The 13,114-nt window shown below is 39.9% G+C and overlaps 1 protein-coding gene and 2 long non-coding RNA genes across 4 annotated transcripts in view; 2 read left to right on the forward strand and 1 right to left on the reverse strand.

Moving 5' to 3' along the window:
• elp4 (elongator acetyltransferase complex subunit 4) overlaps window positions 1–13,114 on the forward strand; it is a 159,475-nt gene that overhangs the window by 45,171 nt on the left and 101,190 nt on the right. For both annotated transcript variants that reach the window (XM_061880366.1, XM_061880357.1), the window contains exon 7: window positions 1,819–2,007. In XM_061880366.1, coding sequence (XP_061736350.1) covers window positions 1,819–2,007 — 189 coding nt within the window. The remainder of the gene's footprint in view (window positions 1–1,818; window positions 2,008–13,114) is intronic.
• LOC133538698 (uncharacterized) overlaps window positions 1–13,114 on the reverse strand; it is a 28,923-nt gene that overhangs the window by 15,160 nt on the left and 649 nt on the right. The gene's annotated exons all lie outside the window — the stretch shown is intronic.
• LOC133569875 (uncharacterized) lies at window positions 6,757–7,738 on the forward strand. The gene is made up of 2 exons (XR_009809960.1): window positions 6,757–7,374; window positions 7,446–7,738. It is a non-coding gene; the product is annotated as an uncharacterized LOC133569875 (long non-coding RNA).

Here is a 13,114-nt window from a genome sequence, read left to right on the forward strand (position 1 = left end):
CTACAGTCACCGTATTAGAGTCTGAATTGGTGCCCTGAGCTAGCTCGGTAACAAAGACAGGGTATATCCAATTATGACAAGTTCACACACAAAAAGACAGCATTTACTGAGATGTTTGTAAATACCTTGGGTTTCCAGAACCAATTGTGAAAAAAAACTCAGAATCAATAAGGTTTATTTTTCCTACATCCCTGTGATATCAATTCTAACGATGTTTAGGTCATGCCGTTTGGAGAGGAAGTGATGTGGTTTGGGGTGGAGGTGATTATGGCAATAGGCAAGGAAGCAGGAGCGAGTAAAAACGTGAAGCAGATTTAAACCCTGGCTTTGTAAATCACTATTGGCTCTCACCTCAATAATCAAGAGACATCCAGAAGAAAGTCCAAATAAAAGGCAATTGTACTAAAGGTTAAAACCCTCTCACAGTTGTGGACAGCCTGCTCCATTCTCTCACTTTCAGTGATATATAGCCCACTGCTATTTTTCCTCTGTCCTCATACGAGAAGGATTCTGTTTATCCCTTGTTTCAGGGTGGGGTATTTCAAGGGAAGTCACTCCAGCCTTACCCAGGCCCCCTTTGGCTGCCGAGCCTGGCTTTAGTGCCAAGAATGTGCTGGGGTTTCTGGGTGGCAGCCATATTGGAAGCCTGTCTGACAGGTCCATTGTGCATGTGTCAGATGGCCTCTGTGATTGGGCAGTTGTGTCCACTCACGTTTGCGATCGTCTGTGCTGCTGAGCTGACTGTCCAGTCTCATATGCGGAATTGGGAGTACAATTCAAAACAGCAGCACCTATAACTAAAAACGGCAATCTGTTAACCTTCACATATACTGTATACTGTACTAACTTGGTATTAACACTGTATATGTTTTTTTTCCCATCATTATTGGTTTTTAGGGGGAGTTTGGGATGTATGTAAGAAAAATAGATTATGTAAAGGGATGTGGCCCAAAAAATGCTATTAAAAAAAATTGTTAATTTCACTGTGCGCATGTGGCGTTGCCCTAGAATGTGATGTCATCTTTGCAAGTACAGTCAAGGATTATTTGTTGCAACCAAAGGGAAGCTTGCTTGAATCAACAAAACACAAGAATAAAAGTATGAACGAAAACAAGAAGACAAGCAGCCTGGCTAGAAAGCTCTGCTTGGTAAAGGAATGTGTACAATGATGTGTAAAGGAAGAAAACACCCACAGGGATGCAACAAGAAACCTCAAACAAAGATTTGATGGCAACGTCGACGTGGTTGAAAGGACACATAGCATAGCAGAAATTGCATGCAATGTATAGCGATTATCAAATGTTGCAGCTCAATTTGAATAACGCTGATTTCTAATTTTACCCTTCTGCGCCATCAATGCAAAGCACAGCTGCTAATGGTTAAAAACAGGAAATGGAAAATACAATTTAAGAGGAAATAAATAAGACAAAATAATAATCAACAGGAAACAAAACTAAGTCATAAAAAAATTGTACAATAGTGTTTAATATGTTTTAGCTTGATAATTTACAAATGATAAATAATTACGATTAAACTGTGATTAATCGGATTCATCTGAATCAATTGACAGCCCTGCTATTTCCTAACATTTTCTCTGTGTAAATATGTGGCTATTAATGATAAAAATTGATTTAAATGTTTCAGGTGGTTGTCTTCAAAGGTGTACAATTTTAAAATGTAAATAGTTTGGCCTGAAAAGGTCTGTGTTTTATCAAGTGTCATTCTACTATTTTAAATGTATTTCAGCGATTTACAAAAACGATGTGAAACACTTTAAAGTATTAGATTTGATATCCTTGTTTTTATCCTTTGATTTAGGCAAAGCCACGGAATATCCTACGTATTGGACTACACTCACTTGGTTCGGCTCTGTGGGGTGATGACCTGTGTTGTCGTGACAACCCGAAAAACAGCCACGCTCTCACAACTTTTCTTTATGGACTTCGGGCTTTGTTGAGGACATCTCTGGCAGTTGCAGTAGTTACTGTGCCTTCACATCTCATCCAGGTAAGACATTAGAGTAGGGGTGACCAAACTTTTTGTATGAAACATAAATAGCATAAATGTAAAAAAAAAAAAACTTTATTATAAGTGCAAAGAACACAGATGGATAAAGGGATAGCCCTGACAAAATTAGGGCTCTAAGCAGAATTGTATTCAGAGTCCCGACGAACCCTCCCACGCCATTCTTAAAACTTTTTTATTTGTTTGAAATACATATTTTTGGATTGAACCCAGTACGTCTGCCTTGCATGACAAGTGCATTAGAAGTGAAGTGTAGTGAAGTGAATTATATTTATATAGAGCTTTTCTCTAGTGACTCAAAGCACTTTACATAATGAAACCCAATATCTAAGTTACATTTTTAAACCAGTGTGGGTGGCACTGGGAACAGGTAGGTAAAATGTCTTGCCCAAGGAAACAACGGCAGTGACTAGGATGGCAGAAGCGGGGATTGAACCTGCAAACCTCAAGTTGCTGGCACGGCCACTCTATCAACCGAGCTACGCCGCCCCAATTAATGCTGCACTCGACCGAGGACAGTAACCACATGTCTATTATGTTTTTATCAGTGATGGAACAGTAAGGGGCTGGGAATAAGTTTGCTATAAAAAGTAATTACGAAGTGCCCTTCCATCCATCCAGTCATTTCCCGCCACTTATCCGAGTCCTCGTCGCGGGGGCAGCAGTGTAAGCAGAGATGCCCAGACTTACCTGTGCCCAGCCACCTCCTCTCGTTCTACACGGGGGATACCGAGGCGTTCCCAAGCTAGCTGTGAGGCATAGTTCCTAAAACGTGTCCCAAGCCGGCCCTAGGTGTCCTCCCGGCTGGACATGCCCGAAACACCCCGCCAGTGAGGCGTCCATGAGGCATCCGTAGTAGATGCCCGAGCCATCTCAACTGGCTGCTTTCAACATGAAGGAGCAGCGGATCTACTCTCAGTCCCTCCCTGATGACCGAGCTCCTCTTTCTATCTTTGAGGGTGATCCCAGACATCCTTTGGAGGAAACACATTTCTGCCCCTTGTATGTACGACCTGGTCCTTTCGGTCATTACCCAAAGTTCATGACCATAGGTGAGAGTAGGAACGTAGACCGACCTGTAAATTGAGAGGTTTTGTCTTCTAGCTCAACTCCTTCTTCACCACAACAGACCAGTGAAGTGACTGCATCCCTGTAGACGCCGCACCAATCTGTCTGTCAATCTCGCGGTCTATTCTTCCCTCACTCACGAACAAGACCCCGAGATACTTGAACTCCTCCACTTGAGACAACACTTTACTCTCGACTCGAGGGGTGCAGTCCACGCTTTTCCAACTAAGAACCATGGCATCAGATTTGGAGGTGCTGATCCTCATCCCAGCAGCTACACACTCGGCTGAAAACTGCCCCAGTGAACGCTGAAGGTCTCAGCCCGATGAAGCCAACAGGACCACATCATCTGCACAAAGCAGGGTTGCGACCCTCCGGCCACCAAACTAGAAACCCTCCACACCCTGACTGCACCTAGAAATTCTGTCCATAAAGATAATGAACAAGACTGGTGACAAAGGGCACCACTGGCGGAACAGGTCTGACTTATTACCGGCAATGCGAACCAGACTCCTGCTCCGCTTGTACAGTGCGCTGTCATTCATTAATTGACATTTTACATGCCGGTATGTCTATTCATGCAAAACGAAGCCCCTTGTAAAACAATTTGCCTCTACAAAGATAACATTTTAATTTGTTTTTTTAATTATTGTTTCCCTTTGATAAATGTTGTACCTGAATGTATCCATTATGAACCATTCATCTGGTTTGCGTGTGGACACTTGCACATGTGCCTTGTCCTGCTCATAATAGGGGCACATAGTTGTATTTATTTGTGCAAAAGGGCCTCTGCTTAAATTGGTAGCTCAGTTCTGCCCCGGCATGACTCAGGACTTCGGGTGGCCTCTTCAGCGACACATCATTTCTTCAGCAGACCGGTTCAGTGCATGCTTCACGCAGAGCTCTCTGCATCAATGATTACTTGTTTAGCTTTTAATTATATCAAGCCCTATACAATAGGTTTGTCCATTTTTTTTTCTTATTTTGTAAATATCCTAACGTGTGCATGTGTGTTTTCAGAAAAGGGTGTGTGCGTGTGTATGTGTGCGTGTGTATGTGTATGTGTGTGTGTGTGTGTGTGTGTGTGTGTGTGTGTGTGTGTGTGTGTGTGTGTGTGTGTGTGTGTGTGTGTGTGCGTGTGCGTGTGTGAGTTTGCGTATGTAAGTCTGCGTCCAGTCTGGTCTCTCAGTGTGAGGGTGGAGTCATCTGCTGAGGCATATGGCAAAGCACAGCGCTCCCCCGGACAGAAGACCAAAAAGGCAAAGTCACCAGAAGAGTCGTTTGAGATTCTTTGCCATTTCTTTTTGACCCAACTTGCCCTTACCCCCTTCTTCTGTATAGTGTTCCATCATATAAAGCACACAAACTTTCTTATTTGTAATTACAACAAAGACTAAGGGGGGATGCGTAACTTTTGAGAACAGCTGTGTCGTCACAACATGCCCTGGCTCTACGCCTGTATAGTCAGTGCTCTACGGCCTTGGCTTTGTCAAAAAAGGTAGACTGGCTAACTAGCAGATGTCAGCTGTGGTGGAAGCGGTCCCCTTGTCCGCCATCCGGCCTGGCCCTCAAACCCCTTAATCTGTGTCCTCCTCCTCATCCACCCTGGAGAGAGAAGAGGAGGGGGGAAATTTAGGTTTGAGTCAGGTGTTGACTGACCAGGCCAACATTGAGGAAGAACCTATAAGAAATGTTTTCTTGGGATCAAAAGACTATACAGTGAGAATGGAACAAGACGTTTTGTTGTTTTCATTAATGAAAAACGTGTTGATTTTATATTTAGCTTAGTCAGCAAAAAGTGGGCTTTTGGAAGTCATGAACAGGAGTGTCCAAATGTGGCTCTGAACCCATATGCGTCCTGCAATTCATGTTTTGTTGACCCGCAACACATTGTTGGAATAAAATCAAACCAAAAAAAGGTAAACATGTAAGGAAATAGAGCAAGAAGACAAGTGTTATGAAAAAAAGCTAGAATTTTAATACTGTAATGATATAATAATAATAATACGCTTTGTCACCTATAACGCAAAGCTGACACATAATGTTTTTTTTTTAATATATATATATATATATATATATTAGGGGTGTGGGAAAACATCGATTCGAATACGAATCGAATCGTTTACGTTGTGCGATTCAGAATCGATTGTCATTATTAAAAATTCGATTTCTTTTTTTTTTTTTTAATTTAAGATAAAAAAAGTGTTTTTTTTTTTTTTAAATCAGTCCAACAAACCACTACACAGCAATACCATAACAATGCAATCCAATTCCAAAACCAAACCTGACCAAGCAAACCTCAGAACTGCAATAAACAGAGCAATTAAGAGGAGACACAAACACAACACTGAACAAACCAAAAGTAGTGAAACAAAAATTAATATTATCAACAACAGTATCAATATTAGTTATAATTTCAGCATAGCAGTGATTAAAAATCCCTCACTGACATTATCATTAGACATTTATAAAAATAATTAAAAAAAACAATCGTGTCACAGTGGCTTACAGTTGCATCGCATCTCATAAGCTTGACAACACACTTTGTCCAATGTTTTCACAAAGATAAAATAAGTCATATTTTTGGTTCGTTTAATAGTTAAAACAAATTTACATTATTGCAATCAGTTGATAAAACATTGTCCTTTACAATTATAAAAGCTTTTTTTTTCAAAAATCTACTACTCTGCTAGCATGTCAGCAGACTGGGGTAGATCCTGCTGAAATCCTATGTATTGAATGAATACAGAATCGTTTTGAATCGGAAAAATATCGTTTTTGAATCGAAAAAAATCGATATATTATCGAATCGTGACCCCAAGAATCGATATTGAATCGAATCGTGGGACACCCAAAGATTCACAGCCCTAGAAGCTATTATCACGTGGGTGTAAAAAGAAGTTTTCCAGCACAAAAATCAATAAATTCTTTAAAATTCCTACAATGTGAATGCCTGGATTTTTTTTCACATTCTGTCTCTCACAGTTGAAGTGTACCTATGATAAAAATTACAGACCTCTGTCAGCATTTTAAGTGGGAGAACTTGCACAATCGGTGGCTGACTAAATACTGTTTTGCCCCACTGTGTGTGTGTATATATGTATATATATATATATATATATATATATATATATATATATATATATATATATATATATATATATATATATACATATGTATGTATGTATGTATGTATATGTACATGTATACATATGCATATATGTACATATATACACATACATACATACATGCATACATACATATGTACATATATGAATATATGTATGTATATACTGTATGTGTATGTACATATATATGTAAGTACGTATGTGTATATATATATGTATATCTATATATATTTATTTGTATGTACAGTATGTATGTATGTATATTCAAATGTATGTATTTATGTATACGCTTATATGTTGTACATATGTTTGTATATGTATATACATGTGTTTGTATGTATATGTATGTATGTATGTACGTATATACTATATATATGTATGTACATATGTATGTGTGTATATACAGTGGGGCAAAAAAGTATTTAGTCAGCTACCGATTGTGCAAGTTCTCCCACTTAAAATGATGAAAGAGGTCTGTAATTTTCATCATAGGTACACTTCAACTGTGAGAGACAGAATGTGAAAAAAAATCCAGGCATTCACATTGTAGGGATTTTAAAGAATGTATTTGTAAATTATGGTGGGAAATACTTGGTCAACCATTCAAAGCTCTCACTGATGGAAGGAGGTTTTGGCTCAAAATCTCATGCTACATGGCCCCATTCATTCTTTCTTTAACACGGATCAATCGTCATGTCCCCTTAGCAGAAAAACAACCCTAAAGCATGATGTTTCCACCCCCATGTTTCACAGTAGGTATGGTGTTCTAGGGATGCAACTTAGTATTCTTCTTCCTCCAAACACGACGAGTTGGATTTATACCAAAGTTATATTTTGGTTTCATCTGACCACATGACATTCTCCCAATTCTTGGTTGTATCATCCATGTGCTCTCTGACAAACTTCAGGCGGGCCTGGACATGCACTAGTTTAACCAGGGGGACACGTCTGGCACTGCAGGATTTGATTCCCCGTCGGCGTAGTGCGTTACTGATGGTAACCATTGTTACTTCGGTCCCAGTTCTCTGCAGGTCATTCACCAGGTCCCCCCGTGTGGTTCTGGGATTTTTGCTCACCGTTCTCATGATCATTTTGACCCCACGGGATGAGATCTTGCGTGGAGCCCAGATCGAGGGAGATTATCAGTGGTCTTGTATGTCTTCCATTTTCTGATAATTGCTCCCACAGTTGATTTTTTCACACCAAGCTGCTTGCCTTTTGTAGATTCACTCTTCCCAGTCTGGTGCAGATCTACAATTATTTTCCTGGTGTCCTTCGACAGCTCTTTGGCCTAGGCCATAGTGGAGTTTGGAGTCTGAATGTTTGAAGCTGTGGACAGGTGTATTTTATACAGATAACGAGTTCAAACAAGTGCCATTAATACAGGTAACGAGTGGTGGACAGAATAGCTTCTTAAAGAAGAAGTTACAGGTCTGTGAGAGCCAGAGATCTTCCTTGTTCGAAGTGACCAAATACTTATTTTACACCATAATTTACAAATAAATTATTTAAAATTCCTACAATGTGAATTCCTGGATTTTTTTTCACATTCTGTCTTTCACAGTTGAAGTGTACCTATGACTAAAATGACAGACCTCTGTCATCATTTTAAGTGGGAGAACTTGCACAATCGTAGGCTGACTAAATACGTTTTGCCCCCACTGTATATATATAGCAGAGGTGCCCACTTGTTTGAACTGAGGGCCATGTTACAGCTTTGGTTGCGTTCAGAGGGCCGCTTGTAACACTGAATTTATATGAATATAAAAGTAGAATCAGCTCATGATATTATTACACAGTTCCCTACAGTATGCATTCAATTATTCAATTATGGATATCTTGATTTAAAATCAAAAGGCTAGGTGACAAACATATTTCAGTTGTTGTTTTTTTATAGTTTTTTTAATTTGTCAACCGATATATAACAATATTATATTTCTTGCACGATCAAATATTAATAAAGTTTAAAATATGTGTAACGTGTCACATGAAATGATGTGGCGAGCCAGATCAGGCCCCCAAACCTTCAGTTTTACACCTGTACTTTACAGTATGAGGTCCTTGGTGGACAAAACTTTGTCATCCCAGGTCTAGAGCGATAGCATTGGGCTAACTGGCCAAGACCACGATTGTCCCACTATTCATTATTGAGCATTTTGGAAAGCTGAGGCAGTCACTGAAAGCCTCCTCCAATCACTCCTGTGCCTCAGTCCATCTAAAACTTTAATTAGGCTTGTCCTTGCCCGTTGCACTCCTCCATTCTACTATTGCTTGCTACCACACCCATCCTTACAAAAAAACACACACATTTCCCCTTAAATCTGTCTACGTACACCTCACATGCTTGTCAGACTAAAGTGGTTTTCTGACCCATGCATAGACACTTGCTGGTCAGTTTATGAGCTATGCCTAGATAAAATAAAGGTAAAGCACATATCTCTGAGAGATGTGTCAATTGGTCTCTATGGAAGCTTACAATGGAGCCTTCGGCAGCCGCGCAATTCCGCCTACAATGCCCTAAAAAATATCCAAACACCTCCATTGAGGTTTTATATACATGATGTAAGTATATACGGTATGTTACAAACCCCTTTGGGAAATTGTGTTAGATGTAAATATAAACGGAATTACAATGATTTGCAAATCATTTTCAACCCATATTCAGTTGAAGTTGTTACAGAGACAACATACAGTATTTCCTTGAATAGCCGCCGGGGATGTAACATGCGCCTACCTTGAATTACTGCCGGGTCAAACTCGCTCCCCAAATTTATTAGCACATGCTTACTTTTACCGCCGGGTCAAAGTCGTGACGTCACAAGTGACGTTTCCCCTGTCCTCATTTCCAAAATGTCGGAGGAGGTTTTTTTTGCTTTTACTATGTGTAAACCAGGAGTCTTGTTCCACAGCCATACAGATCACACATATGGTTGTGATTTAAAACAACTTTAACACTCTTACTAATATGCGCCACACTCTGTGAACCCACACCAAACACATTTCTGGAGAACATTGGCTCTGTAACACATTTTAAACGCAACATAGGAATTACCCAGAATTCCAATGCATCCATGACTCTTGGCTGTATTATACACCCCGCTAGCACCAAACCCCCCCCCCCCGCCCCCCACTCTCCGTGCGTCGGTTGAGGTGGGCAGGGTTGGGGGCGCGTGTATAACATAGCCAAGAGTCATGGATGCATTGGAATTCTGGGCAATTCTTATGTTGCGTTTATAATGTGTTACAGAGCCAATGTTCTCCAGAAATGTGTTTGGTGTGGGTTCACAGAGTGTGGCGCATATTATTAAGCGTGTTAAAGTTGTTTATATCACAACTTTCAGTGTAAAAGGTATGGCTGTTGACCAATTATGCATTGCAATCTCGTCTGAGAAGCAGCGATATGCATGTGTCCGGCCGGCACACAGATAGTATGGTGTAAAGGTGGGCGCGATGATATGTTGTAGAGCAGTGGTTCCCAGCCACCGGGCCGCGGCCGCAGAAGAAATATTTGTTTATTTATTTTTATTTTTTTATCACACTCAATTTTTTGCTGCATGCCATTGGTAAGCGCAGGGGTGAGAAGAGGTTTTAATATTATTAGCACCTGCTTACTTTTACCGCATGCCTTGAATAAGCGCAGGAGTGAGAAGAGGTTTTAAATTAATTAGCGCCCCGGCGGCTATTCAAGGAAATACGGTACTTGATGTTCAAACTGATAAACATTTTTTTTTTTACAAAAATAATCATTAACTTTCGAATTTGATGCCATCAACACGTGACAAAGAAGTTGGGAAAGGTGGCAATAAATACTGATAAATGTAAGGAATGCTCATCGAACACTTATTTGGAACATCAATGGGTGTGCAGGCTGATTGGGAACAGGTGGGTGCCATGATTGGGTATAAAAACAGCTTCCCAAAAAATGCTCAGTCTTTCACAAGAAAGGATGGGGCAAGGTACACCCCTTTGCCCACAACCTCGTGAGCAAATAGTCAAACAGTTTAAGAACAACGTTTCTGAAAGTGCATTTGCAAGAAATTTCAACATCTACGGTCCATAATATCATCAAAAGTTTCAGAGAATCTGGAGAAATCACTCCACGTAAGCGGCATGGCCGGAAACCATCATTGAATGACAGTGACCTTCGATCCCTCAGACGGCACTGTATCAAAAAACATTTTTCAACAACATCCAGAAACGCCGCCGGCTTCTCTGGGCCCAAAATCATCTAAGATGGACTCATGCAAAGTAGAAAAGTGTTCTGTGGTCTGACGAGTCCACATTTCAAATTGTTTTTGGAAATATTCAACATCGTGTCATCCGGACCAAAGGGGAAGCGAACCATCTAGACTGCTATCAATGCAAAGTTCAAAAGCCAGCATCTGTGATGGTATGGGGGTGCATTAGGGCCCAAGGCATGGGTAACTTACACATCTGTGAAGGCACCATTAATGCTGAAAGGTACATACAGGTTTTGGAATAATATATGCTGCCATCTAAGCGCCGTCTTTTTCATGGACACCCCTGCTTATTTTACCAATACAATGCCAAGCCACATTCAGCACGTGTTACAACAGCGTGGCTTCGTAAAAAACGAGTGCAGGCACTTTCCTGGCCCGCCTGCAGTCCAGACCTGTCTCCCATCGAAAATGTGTGGCGCATTATGAAGCGTTAAATACGACTGCGGAGACCCCGGACTGTTGAACCACCCAAGCTCTACATAAAATTCCACTTTCAAAGCTTCAACAATTAGTTTCCTCAGTTCCCAAACGTTTATTGAGTGTTGTTAAAAGAAAAGGTGATGTAACACAGTGGTGAACATGCCTTTTCCCAACTACCTTGGCACGTGTTGCAGCCATGAAATTATTTGCAAAAAAAAAATAAAGTTTATGAGTTTGAACATCAAATACCTTGTCTTTGTAGTGCATTCAATTGAATATGGATTGAAAGGGATTTGCAAATCATTGTATTCCGTTTATATTTACATCTAACACAATTTCCCAACTCATATGGAAACGGGGTTTGTTTGTAGTAAAGAGCACATTTATAATAACATTTAATATTCATGTATTTTGATCATATTAAGTATATCTGGCGCATTAATTTCAAAGAAGCATCACACCATTTCCTTATTTTTTCTTCATCACTGATTATTACACACTGCAGACTTTATGAGAGCCAACAGACATCATAAAACATCACTTACTGTAGAAGGTCTGCTGTCATTAGGACATCAACTGCTTGGATGTTCATATATTTCCATTTAGGTAAAAAAAAGTCTTCATAATTCTCACAAAGGAACTTGGTGGAGGGGCAGGAAAAGTGTCTTTTCGTGTTGTTTCGGCCATTTTCGGGTCTTAAATGGCTGCCAGAGGGTACCTACTTGTCAGAATACCTACTCAGGTTTCTTCTGTCTAGGTGAGATGCATGATTTATGATGTACAATAAACATTCAAGGAGCAGGGAAGCAAGGAAACAGCTGACCACTCGATGATGTAAACACAGGCACACAAGGTAGAAATCACGGCCCCGCTATTAATAGCTTGTTTGCGTTAGCACTTTTATAAGTGCTATCGCTAACTAACAATATCACTAATACTAACATTGAAATCACAAAATGTAAATGGAGTATTGTTGGCATTTTTTTAATGGTTATTTATTGGATTTTATGGGGGAAATAGTGGAGCTCCCATTGGCTCCTCTGTAAGCTGACCATTATTTAAGTTTCTTTAATATTTAGAATGCATTTTTTTTTAATCCATCCGTCATCATAATGAATGATTGTGAACGATAGGCAAAATTCCAAAATTGAAATTTATTTTAATCAATGCCGGTACTGACTTCTTCCACACATAAATTTTCATTCCCAGAGCAGCACACGTCCGACTTTCAGCAACAAGTTGTGTTCATACTTCCGGATTCAAACATGAGTGTGTTTGTAATAGCCAATAAGACGACTACTTATGGACAAATGAGGATTCACAACCTTATCTTTTTTTAGTTAAATGCACGGAAGATGAACTGCTATTTATCGGAGCCAGCAGAGATAAGAGCTTGGAGCATGACAAGAAGCTGCACATGTGGATTGTGGAGACACGCTATTTTCTACATAAATGGCGTGTTTACCCCTAAATATTCCAACAAAAGCGGACCAAGCCAGCTGGACCAAACAGACAACTCTCTCATCACACCATTTCCTTATTTTTTCTTCATCACTGATTATTACACACTGCAGACTTTATGAGAGCCAACAGACATCATAAAACATCACTTACTGTAGAAGGTCTGCTGTCATTAGGACATCAACTGCTTGGATGTTCATATATTTCCATTTAGGTAAAAAAAAGTCTTCATAATTCTCACAAAGAAACGGGGTGGAGGGGCAGGGGAAGTGTCTTTTCGTGTTGTTTCGGCCATTTTCGGGTCTTAAATGGCTGCCAGAGGGTACCTACTTGTCAGAATACCTACTCAGGTTTCTTCTGTCTAGGTGAGATGCATGATTTATGATCTACAATAAACATTCAAGGAGCAGGGAAGCAAGGAAACAGCTGACCACTCGATGATGTAAACACAGGCACACAAGGTAGAAATCACGGCCCCGCTATTAATAGCAGTTTGCGTTAGCACTTTTATAAGTCTTTTCTGAGATGGTACATAGTGAAAAAAGTTTGAGAAGCACTGTTTAAGAATACTACCAGAGTGCGGAATATTTGACAATACATATTTCTGCAGTTACTTTTAATCACAATTTTGCAATGAGAACAATGTGTTTGTAATGCATGTTGTGCTCTCATGCAACTATATCTAATGCTCTTTTTGAATAATAAAACTAACAACAAAATTGAGTCACCGTGTATATAATCAATTGTTTTGCGGCAACAACAAAATACATA

This window comes from Nerophis ophidion, linkage group LG02, assembly GCF_033978795.1.
Source record: "Nerophis ophidion isolate RoL-2023_Sa linkage group LG02, RoL_Noph_v1.0, whole genome shotgun sequence".
In the NCBI taxonomy this organism is placed as follows: domain Eukaryota; kingdom Metazoa; phylum Chordata; class Actinopteri; order Syngnathiformes; family Syngnathidae; genus Nerophis; species Nerophis ophidion.